This window comes from Mustelus asterias, chromosome 19 (assembly GCF_964213995.1).
Source record: "Mustelus asterias chromosome 19, sMusAst1.hap1.1, whole genome shotgun sequence".
In the NCBI taxonomy this organism is placed as follows: domain Eukaryota; kingdom Metazoa; phylum Chordata; class Chondrichthyes; order Carcharhiniformes; family Triakidae; genus Mustelus; species Mustelus asterias.
Genome location: NC_135819.1, coordinates 14606615 through 14625093, shown reverse-complemented (window position 1 = coordinate 14625093; position 18479 = coordinate 14606615). Strand labels below are relative to the sequence as shown.

Below are 18479 nucleotides of genomic sequence, written 5' to 3'. Positions count from 1 at the left end.
GTTGTAAAAACCCATCTGGTTCACTAATGCCCCTTTAGGGAAGGAAATCTGCCGTCCTTACCCGGTCTGGCCGACATGTGACTCCATACCCACAGCAATGTGGTTGACTCTTAAATGTCCTCTGAAATGGGCTAACAGGCCACTCAGTTCAAGGACAATTAGGGATGGGCAATAAATGCTGGCCCAGCCAGAGACGCCCAAATCCCATGAATGAATTTTTAAAAATCATACAGCATAGAAGGAGGCTGCAGGCCCATTGTTCCTGTCGGGTGGCTCTTTAAAAGCGAAATGCAATTTGGCACATTTGTTTATCCTTCCCAATGGCTGTGATATAGAATTTTATATTCTGAGAGTGAAAGGGGAAATGGTTCTGATGGTTGTTATTCTGGAGGATGATTCATGGACCCTTACTGATCTTAGAACAAAATTAAAATACTGCAGATTCTGGAAATTTACAATCAAAACCAAAACTGCTGAAAACACTCAGCAGGTTAGGACAGATTCCACCATCTCCTGTGGCGGGATTCGAACCTGGATCCCCAGAACACCACATGAGCTTTATGACTTTTTTTAATTTTAAAAGGTTCCTCAGCCGCTCAGGTAGATTTCAGGTCGATGGTAGGACGGCACGGTGGCACAGTGGTTATCACTGCTGCCTCACAGCGCCAGGGACCTGGGTTCGATTCCCGGCTTGGGTCACTGTCTGTGTGGCGTCTGCACGTTCTCCCCGTGTCTGCGTGGGTTTCCTCCGGGTGCTCTGGTTTCCTCCCACACTTCAAGGATGTAGGGGTTGGGTTGATTGGCCATGATAAATTGCCCCTTAGTGTCGGGGAACCAGCAGGGTAAATACGTGGGGTTGTGGGGAATAGGGCCTGGGTGGGATTGTTGTCGGTGCAGGCTCGATGGGCCGAATGGCCTCCTTCTGCACGGCAGGGATTCTATGAAGATGTGCTGGTTAGGTGCATTGGCCATGCTGAATTGTCCTTCAGTGTACCCGAATAGGCGCCGGAGTGTGGGATTTTCACAGTAACTTCATTGCAGTGTTAATGTAAACCTTACTTGTGACACTAATGAATAAATAAATAAATAAATTTCATCAGGACTGAGAGTTGAGGACATGACTTGGGCTTGCAGTCCTGAGGAATTTGTACTGCTCTATCTGGAACGTGCTACCAGGAGCGGTGGTGGAGGCAAATTCGATCGGGGCTTTTCAACGATAGAGGTATTTAAGGGGCTTTTAGATAAGACATGAATATGCAAGGTATCGAGGAGTATGGATCAAGGGATGAGTTTAATTTGGCATCAAGTGTGACACAATAAAGTGGGCCGAAGGGCCTTTTATGAGAGGACTAAATTTGATGAAAAATGTAATTGAATCAACAGTGTGTTTTGATTAAATCTGATGATGGGCAGCACAGTGGTTAGCACTGCTGCCTCACAGCGCCAGGGACCCGGGTTCGATTCCAGCCTCGGGTCACTGTCTGTGCGGAGTCGGCACGTTCTCCCCATGTCTGCGTGGGTTTCCTCCGGTTTCCTCCCACAGTCCGAAAGACATGTTGGTCAGGTGCATTGACCCGAACAGGCACCAGGCTGTGGCGATTCGGGGAATTTCACAGTAACTTCATTGCAGTGTTAATGTAAGCCTCACTTGTGACTAATAATTAAACTTTAACTTTTAACTTTAGCAAGCTGTTAAAATTCTGCGTACTGTTTTCCATCAGGATGGCTGACAAGGATTATGACAGTGATCAAAAGCTGGGAAGCGTCAATGAAAGCACACCACAGACTAGTGGCTGCAGGAAGAATCCCTACACAGAGGTGGATTCAAGGTGATGAAGGAGTTGCTATTCTGTTATTAGTGGGAGAATGAAAGGAAAACATGATCCACGATGGTTGTATCAGTAGTGCTGGAACATTTGCTTTCGGCCGTTGCTTGGGTGCATCACAGTGCGCTTTTCATAAAATCCCATAGAATCCCTACAGTGCAGAAGGAGGCCATTTGGCCCATTGAGTCTGCACTGGCCACAATCCCGCCCAGGCCCTATCCTATCTCCGTCACCCCATGTATTTACCCTGCTAATCCCCCTGACATTAGGGTCAATTTAGCATGGTCAATCAACCTAACCCGCACATCTTTGGACTGTGGGAGGAAACCGGAGCACCTGGAGGAAACCAATGCAGACACGGGGAGAACGTGCAAACTCTACACAGACAGTGACCCGAGGCCGGAATCGAACCCGGGTCCCTGGCGCTGTGAGGCAGCCGTGCTGACCACTGTGCTGCCGTTTTGTGGGCCACCTGGCCTAGATTGTACACTTGAGTTATACCTGGCTGTGTCTAAAGGGCTTTTCTGTTAGTCACACAAGAGCAAGCCTAGATGCCGGGAATGTATGATGGTTGGTATAGCTAAGAGCGGCTGAGGAACCTTTTAAAATTTAAGAAGTCATAAAGCTCATGCAGTGTTCTGGGGATCCAGGTTCGAATACCGCCACAGGAGATGGTGGAATTTGAATTCAATAAAAGATATTTGGAATTAAGAATCTACTGATGATCATAAGTTTAAGTTTATTTATTTATTGTCACAAGTAGGCTTACATTAACACTGCAATGAAGTTAGTGTGAAAATCCCCGAGTCGCCACACTCCGGCGTCTGTTCGGGTACACTGAGGGAGAATTTAGCACGGCCAATGCACCCTAACCAGCACATCTTTCAGGCAGTGGGAGGAAACTGGAGCACCCGGAGGAAACCCACGCAGACACAGGGAGAACGCAGACAGACAGTGAAAGTCATTGTCGATTGTCAGGAAAACCCATCAGGTTCACTAATGTCTTTTAGGGAAGGAAATCTGCTATCCTTACCCGGTCTGGCCTACATGTGACTCCAGAGCCACAGCAATGTGGTTGACCCTTAATTGCCCTCCAAGGGCAACTAGGAATGGGCAATAATTGCTGACCAGCCAGTGACTCACATCATGTTTCATGAATGATTTAAAAACCAATCAATCTGAGATCGATTTGTTACTGATAGAGTTCCAAATTTTTACTTGTGCCACTTTAAAAAGTGATTATTTCTTTTGTGCTCCCGTTTTTGGTGGATATTAAGATTAGGAAAGGAGATTAAAGCTTAATGAAGATTGGTGTAATTAACTGGAGTAAAATGCTGGGTATTTATAATGCTGGGCTATATTTACATAGAAACTAGAAGCAGGAGGAGGCCATTCGGCCCTTCGAGTCCGCTTCGCCCTTCATTTTGATCATGGCTGATCATCGAATTCAATATCTGTCCATGGGTTTTTGACCACTCGTGTTTGGGAATATTCTTGGCTCCCACATTGAGCCAACTAAATAGACTTTATACAGTTTGGCTGGTGATTCAATCCTAGTCCTGGGCAAGTCCCTCGTTATTTGTAATTTTGTTTATGCTAAGTTGCATTTTTTTAATAGGGAACTTCCTGGGTAACTTGAAAACTTCTTTTGACCATTCATGGGATGTGAGGGTGGTGGCTGGGCCAGCATTTATTGTTCATCCTTAATTGCCCCTGAACTGAACAGCTTGCTAGAAGGTCATTTATAGAGTCAACCACATTGCTGTGGATCTGGAGTCACATGTGAGCCAGACCGGGTAAGGATGGCAGATTCTCTTCCCTAAAGGACATTAGTGAACAAGATAGGTTTTTACAACAATCGACAATGGTCATCAGTAGACTCTTAGGTCCATTTTTATTGGATTTAAATGCCACCATCTGCCGTGTTGGGATTCGAACCCGGGTCCACAGAACATTACCCTGGGTTTTTGGATTACTAGTCCAGTGACAATACCACTACGCAACTACCTCCCTCTTTTACTCACAGAGGACAGGAACTAAAGATGATGGCTAGATGTGCATTTATACAATGCTGGAAGGTGATATTCCATTCTCTGAAAAGGACAGATGTTGCAGCCATTTTCTATATTGTAGTTGGAAGTTTTGAGACATACCTGTGCTGTACCTACCTTTTATTTTAGTCATGATTTATCTACAGGTATCATGGTCAACGACCAATCTGTGATCTTATTTTATCATTGTATTTTATTTTCTCTGTAACAGAGCAGAATCCTATAGTTTAGCGGATGAAGCAACAACGAACTCAGATTTTGAGAATTCCACACTTGATTTCAGTAACAAACCCGCAAACTGTTTTGCGGCCTCAGACTCCAGCATCGACACGCTATGCGAACGAACAAAACAGCTGGTTAACGAAATAAACAAAAGTAGGATAAAGGACCACAAGTTGATGAGCAACTTTAAGGACACTCTTATTCTAAAGGTATTTATACATTCCTGAAGCCAACCTCTAATTTTTGGAAGGCAGCTTTTTTTTGTGTGTGAAGAGTGTTGTGTGTTTGTGAGTCAAGGCAATTATCTGTTTCACAGGACTTTACTCTTCATGGAATTCTGTAGCCCCTGTGAAGCACCGGCCTAGGTTACTCACCAGCTGCTCCGCAAGGGTGTCACAATGCAGCAAAGGTTCCATTGTAACCGAAAATGCATAGTCATAGAACCCGTACAGTGCAGAAGGAGGCCATTCGGCCCATCGAGCCTGCACCGACAACGATCCCACCCAGGCCCTATCCCTGCAACTCCATATATTTACCCTGCTAAGCCCCCTGACACCAAGGGGCAATTTAGCATGGCCAATCAACCTAACCTGCACATCTTTGGACTGTGGGAGGAAACCGGAGCACCCGGAGGAAACCCACGCAGACACGGGGAGAATGTGCAAACACCACACGGAAATCACGGCCTAGAGTTTCCCTTCTGGAAAGTTTGCGTGCAGATGTCAGGTGAAAACTGGATTGGCATCAAGCTAAATAATGGCCACTCACTCGCTATCAAGACTCGCATGTGAAGACTTGCCACCTGAGTGAATGAGATTAGAATGGATAGGTGGTTGATGGCCGGCGCAGACACGATGGGCTGAAGGGCCTCTTTCTGTGCTGCAAAACTTCTAAGCGAGGCACAGGAAGAGTGTTGGCAGCGGTAAAATCAATGCCCAGGCTTTTAGTGTTGGCTGTGAAACCCAGGGAGAAAATTGAAGAACAGGTATAATAAGGGGCAGCACAGTGGTTAGCACTGCTGTCTCACTGCACCAGGGACCCAGGTTCGACTCCCGGCTTGGGTCATTGTCTGTGTGGAGTTTGCACATTCTCCCCCGCGTCTGTGCGGGTTTCCTCCGGGTGCTCCGGTTTCCTCTCACAGTCCAAAGATGTGTGGGTTAGGTAGATTGGCCGTGCTAAATTGACCCTAGTGTCAGGGGGACTAGCTAGGGTAAATGTATGGGGATAGGGCCTGGGTGGGATTGTGGTCAGTGCAGACTCGATGGGTTGAATGGCCTCCTTCTGCACTGTAGGGATTCTATGATCACGACTCGCATGTGAAGACTTGCCACGTGAGTGAATGAGATTAGGTTGGATAGGTGGTTGACGGCCGGTGCAGACACGATGGGCTGAAGGGCCTCTTTCTGTGCTGCAAAACTTCTAAGTGAGGCACAAGAAGAGTGTTGGCAGCGGTAAAATCAATGCCCAGGCTTTTAGTGTTGGCTGTGAAACCCAGGGAGAAAATTGGAGAAAAGATATAATAACATTTTGCCATTTTTAAGGTTTCAGAATTCTCCAAGAAGATAGAAGAAGGCTTGTTTGAAATCTACAGCAATGAGAACAAGTTGATTGAGGAGACACTGCAGGAGTTGCTGAACATCCTGGATAAGATCAGGTGCTTAGAGTCCGAACTTAAACAGACCTGCAGTGCCATGGCAACGGTTTACAAGGACATGTGTACCCAGCCAGAAGTATAAGTGTTATCTTTCGACATAATGGGCTCTGCAGAATAAGTATTCACATCTTTTCTCTCCTTTCTTTAAGAGTTCAATATCGTAGGTAGAGAAAGAAGCAATTGACGATAGATTTCTTGATGGCCAGTTGGCTTTCTATCAATTAATGGATTTTTTTTTTTTTGCAATGCATTAGAGTTATGCTTTGGACCAGAAATTCTGCAAAGATCCAGGGCCTGATTTTAACCTATTCAGTACCCATCCACTTGCACAGGGTTAAACTTGGGGCCCCCTGGATATTTAACTCGCACTCGCTCAGTGTGGAATTATACAATGGTTTCTGCTTGGCAGATTTTCCTGTACTAAGAATTGTAAAATAAATTATTGTTTAAAAACTACATTGGAGGTAGTTGAATTTAAAGAAGAATAAAAAGGCATTGCTGACGTAACATTGTGTGCAGGGGAATGGCTGGTGAACATTCAGAGACACGATTCTCACACAGCCTGGGCCCAATCTTGTCCAGGTTGTCAAGGAGTTGTAGGTAAGTGGGTGCAACTACCCCCAACACACACACACACACACACACACACTCACCCCGCACCCACCCCAAGCTGCAGAGACATGGTAACGTGAGGACTATAAGGGAGGGTTACACATTTCAAAATATTTGGTGATGACTGTAATAGCTGGCTTTAAATTAAAGATGGTTGTATTAAGAAGAAGCATATGTGTTGCAGAATATAACCAGAGTCACTAGGTAGTACAGAACTTGAATATTGCAGAAGAGAGACACGCTTCCAAGAGAGAGAGAAAGGGATATTGCCGAGAGCGAGAGAAAGAGAGAGAGAGAGAGACATGTTGCCGAGAGAGAGAGAGAGAGACATGTTGCCGGGAGAGAGATAGAGAGAGACATGTTGCCGAGAGAGAGACATGTTGCCGAGAGAGAGACATGCTGCCGGGAGAGAGATAGAGAGAGACATGTTGCCGAGAGAGAGACATGCTGCCGGGAGAGAGATAGAGAGAGACATGTTGCGGAGAGATAGACATGTTGTCGAGAGAGAGCTATGTCTTGCAAGTGCAAGAATGTCAAATTTCAAACCTTTACAACAATTTAAACTACAGGAAAAATGGGTGCTGATTGGTTGGTATGTCAACTCTGATTTGCTGAGGTGTTGCCATGGAGAAAACACTGGGGATCTATAGGCTCCCCATGCCCCCGGATAATTCAAGCCTTGAACATTTTCTTTTGCTTTTAGGGAATGGGACCTCGCGTGTGAATATATTTCACTTTCAGCAAGCGTAAATGAGCCTCGTTAGGACTGATTATCCTAAATTAGTCATGAGTGTTGAAGCAACATATAGTCCAGAGTTACCTTGGTGGGTTGGTCACAAACATATCATGCAAGACCTCGAGAATAATATCCCATTTCCGCACAAAAATCCTAACAAGCAGTAATCCCAGTAGATTTTACTTTCTGTTGCCCTTTTGTCATCCATTTTCATTTACAGTAAGAATTCTCACAACACCAGGTTAAAGTCCAACAGGTTTATTTGGTAGCACAAGCTTTCGGAGTGCTGCTCCTTCACCTGATGAAGGAGCGGCGCTCCGAAAGCTCGTGTTACCAAATAAACCTGTTGGACTTTAACCTGGTGTTGTGAGACTTCTTACTGCGCCCACCCCAGTCCAACGCCGGCATCTCCACATCATTTTCATTTAGACATGTTATGTTCTCGAGCAGTTTAGTTGTGGGCAGGATAGGGGGACAGATGCCAACTGGGTGAGGGATTTAATGTTGCATTATAATGGCAAACATCATGGGTGACATAAGTATTCAGTCTATGAACCCGCTAGCATCATCCAGTGGCGATGGTTGGGTACTACAGAAGCCAACTGGTAATTATCAGAATGTTACACAGAATTTAATGCACAGGAACATGCCATTCAGCCCAACTAGTCTGTGTCAATGTTTATGCTCCGCACAAGCCTCCCCTCAGCCTATTTCATTGAATCCTATAGAGTCATAAAGATATATATACCGGGATGACACGGTGCACAGTGGTTAGCACTGCTGCCTCACAGCGCCAGGGTCCCAGGTTCAATTCTGGCTTCTGGGTTTCCTCCGCGTACTCCGGTTTCCTCCCATAGTCCAAAGATGTGCGGGTTAGGTTAATTGGCCATTCTAAACTGTCCCTTAGTGTCAGGGGGATGAGCAGGGAAAATGGGATTGTCGTCGGTGCAGGCTCGATGGGCTGAATGGCCTCCTTCTGCACTGTAGGGATTCTATGATCTTCACCCTCTGAATACAGCACGGAAACAGGCCCTTCGGCCCAACTCGTCCATGCCGACCAGGTTTCCTAAACTGAACTAGTCCCACTTGCCTGTGTTTGGCCCATATCCCTCTAAACCTTTCCCTATCCATGTACCTGTCCAAATGTCTTTTAAATGTTGTAATTGTACCCGCCTCTACCGCCTCCTCTGGCAACTCATTCCACACACGCACCACCCTCTGTGTGAAAAAGTTGTCCCTCGGGTTCCTTTTAATTTTTTCCCCTCACACCTTAAACCTATGCCCTCTAGTTTTGGACCCTGGGGAAAAGACCTGGGCTATTCACTTTATCTATAACCCTCATGATTTTATAAACCTCTATAAGATCACCCCTCATCCTCCTTCGCTCCAGGGAAAAAAGTCCCAGCCCATCCAGCCTCTCCTTATAATTCAAACCTTCCAGTCCCGGTAACATCCTTGTAAATCTTTTTTGCCCCCTTTCAGTTTAATAACATCCTTCCTATAGCAAGGTGGGTAGAATTGTACGCAGTACTCCAAATGCGGCCTTACCAATGTTGAACTATTAGGAGTAATACATCAACTTCACAGATGTAAGTATGAAAGTGCTGTCCTTGTGTTAAAGTCAAACTTGCTCTTAGGCCACAGCACTGTTTCAAAGTCTGACTGCATGTAGATTAAGAGCTGTGTTCTCCAAATCCATATGCCTTGTATCATTTATATTTATTCATCAAATTTTGAGGAACACTTTCCAATGTTCCCTCAGTCAGTGCACAACTTACAAGTTTAAGTTTATTTATTAGTGTCACGAGTAGGCTTACATTCACACTGCAATGAAGTTACTGTGAAAATCCCCGAGTCGCCACACTTCAGCGCCTGTTCGGGTACACGGAGGGAGAATTTAGCACGGCCAATGCATCTAACCAACACGTCTTTAGGACTGTGGGAGGAAACCGGGAGCACCCGGAGGAAACCCACACAGATACGGGAAGAACGTGCAGACTCCACACAAACAGTGACCCGAGGCCGGGAATCGAACCCGGGTCCCTGGCGCAGTGCCAACCACTGTGCCACCAAGAAACTTGCGATCAGAAATTCATCTTCACCCTTTGCCTCCTTGACTATGTAGCCTTCAATAACAATTAACACTGCAATGGAGTGTAAAAATCCCCCAGTCGCCACACTCCAGCGCCTGTTTGGGTACAATGAGGAAGAATTTACCATAGCCAATCCACCTAACCAGCACATCTTTCGGACTGTGAGAGGAAACCAGAGCACTCAGGGGAAACCCACGCAACAGGAGAGAATGTGCAGACTCCGCATGGACAATGACCCAAGTCAGGAATTGAACCTGAGTCCCTGGCGCTGTGAGGCAGCAGTGATAACCACTGTGCCACAATGCCAGTCAATCGCTGTAAGCAGCATCCATGTGAGGCCACAGATCAGCCTGTGCAGGATTTAGGTGGGACTTTCTGGTCCAACTCACCCCTGGACTAGAAATTCTAGCCCAAGATCAACGGGCCTTTAAATCACCTGTCAAATTTTCCGTTCTGCCACAACAATTCCCGTGATGGATGGGACCGGAAAATGTACCCTATAACGTTCATTTTTCAGTCTCTCCTGAAGGTGCCTAAACCTTAATGTCAGTAGTTAATACAGACAGTGGATTCCTTGTCCAAGCTCATAGTTAGTTTCTGTTTTATATCTATATAAATAATAAGAACCTCCTGGTGTGAATTTGCATAGTTCCAAGTGGCAGAAACATGCCAAGCTAATAACTACATATCTGCAGACGTTCATTTAACAGATGTGAACTATCAGAAACCAGTCCTCACTGCCGTGCATTTTATCCAAACCTTAAGTGTTCACTGCAAAATAATGAATGCTATCTTTATGTTGAAAATAGAATTCTGTTCACCTTTGGAAAGCGTTTGGTATTTTTCATTACCGTTGGATTACTGAATGAGATATTGACACTTTAACTCTGCTGAAGATCTCCCGGTGAATTATTTGGAGTATCAGTGGGGTAATTGCGTAGGGCGTAGTTTACAGTATTGAGCAGAGGTAGCATTGAACTTCCCCTGTCCTAGTCCCCGCCCGCCCCCCAGTTGAGTTGCAAATCCCCCCATATTGACAAGAGGACGCAGAACAGAAGCTTGCTCAACGTGGCACTGGCAATGACCCAAGAACACACAGTCTTCCTTATCGGTTTGTCTGTGAGAAATGCAAGACCCAGATGGACTGAGGATGTGGAGGTACATTATATTGTCAAACAATTACGCTTGTGAAATGACGATTGTCTTTATGAAGTAGCATTTCAAGAGTCTGATTCACGCTCATGGATCTGTCACCTGCAGCAGGTACGACATTCTTTGAATGTAAAATGATTTTGTTTGGTCAGTCAGCTAGTTTCAGTTTCGAATCAGCTGCAAAGCAAACTATAATAATGACCCTGTTATATATTTAGGGTGGCACGGTGGCTAGGACTGCTATCTCACTGCGCCAGGGACTCAGGTTCAATTCCCGGCTGGGTCACTGTTTGTGTGAAGTTTGCACGTTCTCCCCGTGTCTGCGTGGGTTTCCTCCGATACTCCAGTTTCCTCCCACAGTCGGAAAGACGTGCTGGTTAGTAAAGTATATTTATTAATCACAAGCAGGCTTACATCAACACGGCAATAAAGTTACTGTGAAAATCCCCTAGTTGCCACACTCTGGTGCCTGTTCAGGTACACTGAGGGAGAATTTAGAGTGGCCAATGCACTTAACCGGCACGTCTTTCAGACTGTGGGAGGAAACCGGAGCACCCGGAGGAAACCCACGCAGACACGGGGAGAACGTGCAGACTCCGCACAGACAGTGACCCAAGGCCGGGAATCGAACCCGGGTCCCTGATGCTGTGAGGCAGCAGTGATAACCACTATGTCGCTGTGCCACATTAGGTGTATTGGCCGTGCTAAATTCTCCCTCAGTGTATCCGAACAGGTGCCAGAGTGTGGCGAGTAGGGGATTTTCACAGTGACTTCATTGCAGTGTTAATGGAAGCCTACTTGTGACACTAATCAATAAATAAACTTTAAACCAAGGAAGTCATCTGTGGTTGTTGTTGGAAGTCAATCATCTCAGTCCCAGGACGTCACTGCAGGATTCCTCAGGGTTGGTGTCCTCGGCCTAACCGCCTTCAGCTGCTTCATCAATGACCTTCTTCCCAACACAAGGTCAGGAGTGGGGCTATTCGCTGACGATTGCACAATAATCAGCACCGTTCACGTGCGACTCTTCGAATACTGAAGCAGTCCGTGATGCCCAACTGCAGCAAGACCTGGACAATATCTCAGTTTAGGCTGACAAGTGGCAAGTGTCAGGCAGTGACCATCTCCAACACGAGAAGGCGACACCCCCACTGGTGGTGGGATGGGGCAAGCCATGCAAAATGCCATGAGACGGTGAACAAAAGAACAGTGCAGCACAGGAACAGGCCCTTTGGCCCTCCAAGCCTGCGCCAATCATGATGCCCGTCTAAACTACAACGGTATGCATTTGGAGTCCATATCCTTCCATTCCCATCCTATTCATGTATTTGTCCAGTTGCTCCTTAAATGCCGCTATCGTACCTGCTCCCACCACCTCCCCCCTGGCAGACATTCACCACCCTGTAGTATAAAAGACTTGCCTCGCACATCTCTAAACTTTTCCCCACACACCTTAAACCTGTGTCCCCTAGTACTTGACTTTTCTACCCTAGGAAAGAGCATCTGACTATCCACTCTGTCCATGCCCCTCATTGGCAGGATCTCACGGTCCAGCTGGCCGGCAATGGTGAGCTGCCTCTCCTTCAGAGAGGGGAATGTATCACAACTGGACCCCAGCGTACAGGTTAAAGCAAATGGATTTATTTGCAGAAGCCATGACACACAGTGTGTGGTATTTGGAAAATAATCAATAGCATTAGTCTGCAATGAGTACTGTGTACAATTCTGGTCACCCTATTATAGAAAGGATATTATTAAACTAGAAAGAGTGCAGAAGAGATTTACTAGGATGCTACCGGGACTTGATGGATTGAGTTATAATGAGAGGCTGGATAGACTGGGACTTTTTTCTCTGGAGCGTAAAAGGCTGAGAGGTGATCTTATAGAGGTCTATAAAATAATGAGGGGCACAGATCAGCTAGATAGTCAATATCTTTTCCCAAAGGTAGGGGAGTCTAAAACTAGAGGGCATAGGTTTAAGGTGAGAGGGGAGAGATACAAAAGGGTCCAGAGGGGCAATTTTTTCACAGAGGGTGGTGAGTGTCTGGAACAAGCTGCCAGAGGTAGTAGTAGAGGCGGGTACAATTCTGTCTTTTAAAAAGCGTTTAGACAGTTACATGGGTAAGATGGGTATAGAGGGATATGGGCTAAACGTGGGTAATTGGGACTAGCTTAGGGGTTTAAAAAAAAAGGTTGGCATGGACAAGTTGGGCCGAAGGGCCTGTTTCCATGCTGTAAACCTCTGTGACTCTATGAGTCAAAATATCCTGTGTGTAATAATCAGCAGCATCTTTGCAGACCTTCACGGTGCCGTGCTGTATGTGGGAGACCAACTGAAACCCCATGGAAATCCCATGGGCAGTCAGAGTTATAGATGAGAGCACTCCCCACCCTCAAACACCAGAGTTCTTTCTCCTGCGTTCAACAGCTCACATCTTCTTCCTCCCATTCAGTACAACAATCAACTCCTCCCCCCCTCTCCCTCGCCCACAGAAGCCATACCATCTCCAGCCAACCAGTTCAAATGTCCACATGAATTTCCGATCGGTGGTGCGTGCTGCCAGCGGGCGAGATATCCAACTGCGACAGGCTCATCCATTGAAAGGGGGAGTTATTTCCAGATGGAAATGGCTGGAGGTGGGGATGGCGGGGGGTGAAGGGGAAGGACAGAGCTGTCAAGCAAAGTGAACACACACCATACCCACACACAGAGAACCCTCATTATTCACTTCCTCAGATCTCCGCACACGATGAAGAATTAGTGTTTCTCTTTATTACAGGAGGGGGGGGGGAACAAAATAAAACTCCACTGAAGTCACAAAATCCAAACATGCCCAATCCAGGCAGGAGCTAGCATTCTGGCTGAAATGTATCACGCGTTACAAGGTTTACAAACGGATATTCACTTTAGAAATGCACGTGTTTCATTTGTTAGCGTCACAAGTCGTAAAACAAGAACCTAACTTTACAAGCAATGTTTTTACGAAAATCGGCGTTACGATGGAAGCTACTTCAGCCCCACTTGCCATCCTGCACCGTACGCTGGTGGCAGGATGTGGGTTTAACGCCAGCGTATCGTCAGTTTTCGTTCTCGGGGGGAGGTAGCCGGAGCGAATGCCAATCGAGAGAAGTGCCCCCATTCCACAAGGACAAACATTTCAAGACAAACTCCATGTAGCTTCTCGGAGAATCTCCTCAGGCTTATACTGTGTGTCGGGCAGCTGAATGAGGAAGAACTGTAGAGCAAGTTGGTGACTCAAAAATTTTCTTGGGAGAAGCCACGTAGACGAGGGTTCTTTGTGTTATTGCATAAAATAAAAAACTCCAAACATAGAAATCATAGAATCCCTACGGCGCAGAAGGAGGCCATTCGGCCCATCGAGTCTGCACAGACCACAATCCAACCCCGGGCCCTTTCCCCACAACCCCACACATTCACGCCGTCAATCCCTCGAACCCCTACACATCCCAGGACACTAAAGGGCAATTTAGCATGGCCGAACAACCTGACCCGCACATCTTTCAGACTGTGGGAGGAACACCGGAGCACCCGGAGGAAACCCACGCAGACACGGGGAGAACGTGCAAACTCCACACAGACAGTGACCCAACCGGGAATCGAACCCAGGTCACTGGAGCTGTGAGGCAGCAGTGCTAACCACCGTGCCACCCACCATGGGTCCCAAAGTGTTAACTCTCTGAGGTTAACAGGTCTTGTCAGTCAGGCAGCCATTTCGGCAGTTTTATTTCATGTGGCAGAAAACTTGCTCTCTTGTATTTGCCACAGCCAGAAAGCGATATCAATGTTTAAAGAGTCTCCTACTGCAAAATTTCCACTGCAGTTTCTGTTTGGAACGTCTACCCTCTGTGTAGAGGCACACCCCACTTAACCAAAGTCCACAGGAGTCAGGAACAAGAACCTGGCAGGAAGCCCGCTGGACTTTAACCAACACAACACTGTGCCAGGAATGCCAGTCACAAACCCACACCTCAGTGTCCTGAACCAGTCTGGCTCAACAACAGCGCCCTGGAGCACTGAGCTCAGACTGGTTTTATTATTGGAAAAGCCGCCCCCGATTTACAAGAGGAGATTCTGTTACTTTTATAGAATCCCCACAGTGCAGAAGGAGGCCACTCGGCCCAATCGAGCCTGCACTGACAGTAGCTCTATCCAGGCCCTATCCCTGTAACCCCACATATTTACCCCACTAATCCCCCTGACACTAAAGGGACACTTTTAGCACGGCCAATCACCTAACCTACACATCTTTGGAGTGTGGGAGGAAACCACTGTCTATACAGAGGGTTGACGTTCCAAACAGAAACTGCCAGTGGGAATTTTGCAGTGGGAGACTCTTTAAACATTAATATCGCTTTCTGGCTGTGGCAAACTCTGCACAGACGGTGGCCCGAGGCCGGGAATTGAACCTGGGTCTCTGGCGCTGTGAGGCAGCAGTGCTAACCACTGTGCCATCGTGCCGCCCACAACAGGTTGTTTTTGGGGGTGGGGGGAGAGATGCTATTGGGTATTGTTATTGTGATTTCTCCTGCAACCGCCCCCCCGCCAACCCCCATTCAAAATTACTAGCTTTACTTACGGGCTCCAAAAAAACAGGGAACAGTAGCCAATAACAAACCAGACTCATTACATGGGATAACAGGATTCTTTGGGGCAGAGGAAGGGGCCAGAATCACATTTGCCTCATTCTATGTGGAGACTAGGCACTTGCAAAAGATACTTACCCTATTGCCTTATAAATGTGTGCATGGTTAGGGGTCCTCGGGTAAACAGCAAAGAACAAATGTAATAACAGCTTGTGGCTGAGGACATACGACTGTGTAGCTTTAAGGCACCGATGAAGGGACAAGAATGAGAATATTTCAGCTCCTGGTTAATTTAGTGTGAATCCTCGCTCAGACCAGTTCAGTTTAGATATCCTCATAAAATCACAGAATCCCAACAGTGCAGAAGGAGACCATTCGACCCGTCGAGTCTGCACCGACCACAATCCCACCCAGGCCCTCCTCCCGTAACCCTGCTAATCCCCCTGACACTAAGGGTCAATTTAGCATGGCCAATCCACCTAACCAGCACGCATTTCAGACTGTGGGAGGAAACCCACGCAGACATGGGGAGAATGTGCAAACTCCACGCAGACAGTGACCCGAGGCCGGAATCGAACCCAGGGTCGCTGGCGCTGTGAGGCAGCAGTGCTGACCACTGTGCCACCGTGTCGTCCCTAGGAGATGCTGCACATAAATACATGACTTTCTGCACATGTAAAGCTTGAAATGAATTAATTCCAGTTATCGAGGTGCAACCAAAGAGTCTGGACTGAAGTAAAGGAGAAGGAAATAGGGGAGAGATTTACAAACACTCTCGAACAGAAAATATCAGAAGCTTTTGTCCATTTAAATTTTGTTCTCTCAACTTCCTGAATTGTTGAGTCAGAAGTGGAAATAACAAATTTGATTCAAAGTTTTTAAAGTTAAAGTTTATTTATTAGTCACAAGCAAGGCTTACATTAACACTGCAATGAAGTTACTGTGAAATTCCCCTAGTCCCCACAGTCCGGCGCTTGTTCGGGTCAACGCACCCTGACCAGCACGTCTTTCGGACTGTGGGAGGAAACCGGAGCACCCGGAGGAAACCCATGCAGACACGGGGGAGAACGTGCAGACTCCGCACAGACAGCGACCCAAGCCGGGAATCGAACCCGGGTCCCCGACGCTGTGAGGCAGCAGTGCTAACCACTGTGCCACCCGGTAAATTAAAAACCAAATCAAATTAAACGCCTGAAGCGAATGGGGAAGAGAACAGGGCAATGTAATTAATTCTTAATTGCTGTAGCAAAGATCCAGGACAAATAATGGACCTAATGCCTGCCTCGTGCCATGATTCTATTATCCCCTGTCTCTTGTATCTGTGCTGCACAGTTAATAAGAAGTTTCCCTACAACTTAAAGTAAATATCAAACAAAATGGTTGGGAGATTAGTTTTTTTTTCCAAACAAGGAGAGTCACGAAAAGGGAGAAGACTGCAGCGCTATGGGATAGGGAGAGGGATTAATGGAATAGCTTTCAAAAATACGCCTGAATGGTCTCCTTCTGCGCTGTGTGATTCTGCAACGAGGAAAACAGGGAGCTTCGAAAGCAGAGCAACCTGACTACTCAAGAGGCCAAGTTATTTAAAAGGTTGGATGAACCATGGGCTGACGTAGAATTTGGTTTAAAACAAACTTAACTATAAGTGCTGATTTTCCAGAGATGACGTGGCTGTGCGACGGGGACTATTTCTGTACGGTGAAAGATTGCAGGCCCGTGATAGCTTTGCCAAGGATCAGTGCGTGGATATCATGAGTGCCTGAGGAATGAAAAATAAATAAATAAAAGCAGCAAACGTTAGGTTCAAACAGAACGCACTCATCTCCAAAATATTCCACAGCCCCTTCCATTCCTTATTAAAGGATGTTCTCCCCAACGGTTGTACAACCAACCAAATGTGTAGTCTTTTTAAAATCAGAGTACAACTTTTACAGATGCACCATAGAAAGCATCCTTTCCGGATGTATCACAGCTTGGTATGGTTCCTGCCCTGACCAAGACCACAAAGAGTCATGAACGTAGCCCAGTCCATCACACAAACCAGCCTCCCATCCATTGACTTTGTCTACACTTCCCGCTGCCTCGGAAAAGCAGCCAGCATAATCAATGCACCCCGGACATTCTCTCTTCCACCTTCTTCCGTCGGGAAAAAGATACAAAAGTCTGAGGTCACGTACCAACCAACTCAAGAACAGCTTCTTCCCTGCTGCCATCAGACTTTTGAATGGACCTACCTCGCATTAAGTTGATCTTTCTCTACACCCTAGCTATGACTGTAACACTACATTCTGCACTCTCTCCTTCTCCCCTATGTACTCTATGAACGGTATGCTTTGTCTGGATAACGTGCAAGAACAATACTTTTCACTGTATACTGATAAACGTGACAATAATGAATCAAATCTAATCAAAGTTACATCTCTCCTGTCCACATGTCCATCCTTGGCCTTTTGCAATGTTCTAGCGAACCCCAACGCAAACTGGAGGAACAGAACCTCATCGTCCAATTAGGCATTTTACAGCCTTCCGGACTGAACATTTGAGTTCAACAACTTCAGAGCGTGAACTCCCTCCTCCACCTTCACCCCATTTCCATTTATTTTATTCTGTTTCTTCTTTTCATCTGATTCATTCATTTTTATCATCCTTACTTTCTCACTTCCATTTTTCCACTTATCCATTTCTGCTCTCCATGCCCCCCCCCCCCCATTTCAGGCCAACTGCCTTAACAATCTGTACCTCTGTTCTGCCATTCACACATTCCGATCACTTAATGGACACTTTTAGCAACTTTCTCAGCCTCCTTCATCCTCATTTACATTCCCTTTGTCCAATTACAGCCCCCACCCCACCCTCATTGGATAAATCTTTTCTGATTTTCTTTGCTCTTAGCTCTGACGAAGGGTCATCCAGACTCGAAATGTTGGCTCCATTCTCTCTCCACAGATGCTGTCAGACCTGCTGGGATTTTCCAGCATTTTCTGTTTTTGTCACAGGGGTTTAAGTTGTGCTTTGGGTCATTTTTCTTTATTCATTTGTGGGACATGGGCGTCGCTGGCTGGGCCAGCATTTATTGCCGATCCCTAGTTGCCCTTGGAGGGCAGTTGAGAGTCAACCACATTGCTGTGGCTCTGGAGTCACATGTAGGCCAGACCGGGTAAGGACGGCAGATTTCCTTCCCTAAATGTCATTAGTGAACCAGATGGGTTTTTCCGACAATCGACAATGGTTTCATGGTCATCAGTAGATTATTAATTCCAGATATTTTTTATTGAAATCAAGTTCCACCATCTGCCGTGGCGGGATTCGAACCCAGGTCCCCCAGAACATTGGCTGAGTTTCTGGATTAATGGTCTAGCGATAATACCACTGGGACATCATCTCCCCCATTTACTGAACAGAGTTCAAAATGACATTGGGTGATATTTTATGCCCCCACTTTGCCTGGCTTAAATTGATAGTCATGATGTGGAGATGCCGGCGTTGGACTGGGGTGAACACGGTAAGAAGTCTCACAACACCAGGGTA

At 46.5% G+C, this 18479-nt stretch overlaps 2 protein-coding genes and 1 long non-coding RNA gene across 4 annotated transcripts in view; 1 reads left to right on the top strand and 2 right to left on the bottom strand.

The window, feature by feature from the left end:
* The first annotated feature begins 1722 nt into the window (after positions 1-1722).
* syce2 (synaptonemal complex central element protein 2) lies at positions 1723-6201 on the top strand. The gene is made up of 3 exons (XM_078234791.1): positions 1723-1829; positions 4089-4308; positions 5641-6201. Exons 1-3 carry the CDS (start codon positions 1723-1725, stop codon positions 5833-5835), a joined length of 522 nt encoding a protein of 173 aa, XP_078090917.1. The 3' UTR covers positions 5836-6201.
* Positions 6202-13092: 6891 nt separating this feature from the next.
* The window catches only part of LOC144507797 (uncharacterized), a 266778-nt gene continuing 261391 nt past the window's right edge, over positions 13093-18479 (bottom strand). Inside the window, exon 2 of the long non-coding RNA XR_013500142.1 lies at positions 13093-14774. This is a non-coding gene — a long non-coding RNA (uncharacterized LOC144507797). The remainder of the gene's footprint in view (positions 14775-18479) is intronic.
* Positions 13093-18479, bottom strand: part of gcdhb (glutaryl-CoA dehydrogenase b) — a 28880-nt gene continuing 23493 nt past the window's right edge. For both annotated transcript variants that reach the window (XM_078235073.1, XM_078235074.1), the window contains one exon: positions 13093-16710. In XM_078235073.1, the coding sequence (XP_078091199.1) occupies positions 16637-16710 (74 nt within the window). In that variant the 3' untranslated portion in view covers positions 13093-16636. The remainder of the gene's footprint in view (positions 16711-18479) is intronic.

Coding starts and splice junctions, on each gene's coding strand:
- syce2 (XM_078234791.1), top strand. CDS start 1,723: ATGGCTGACAAGGATTATGACAGTGATCAAAAGCTGGGAAGCGTCAAT. Junction 1,830..4,088: donor TACACAGAGGTGGATTCAAG/GTGATGAAGGAG, acceptor TCTCTGTAACAG/AGCAGAATCCTATAGTTTAG. Junction 4,309..5,640: donor AGGACACTCTTATTCTAAAG/GTATTTATACAT, acceptor GCCATTTTTAAG/GTTTCAGAATTCTCCAAGAA.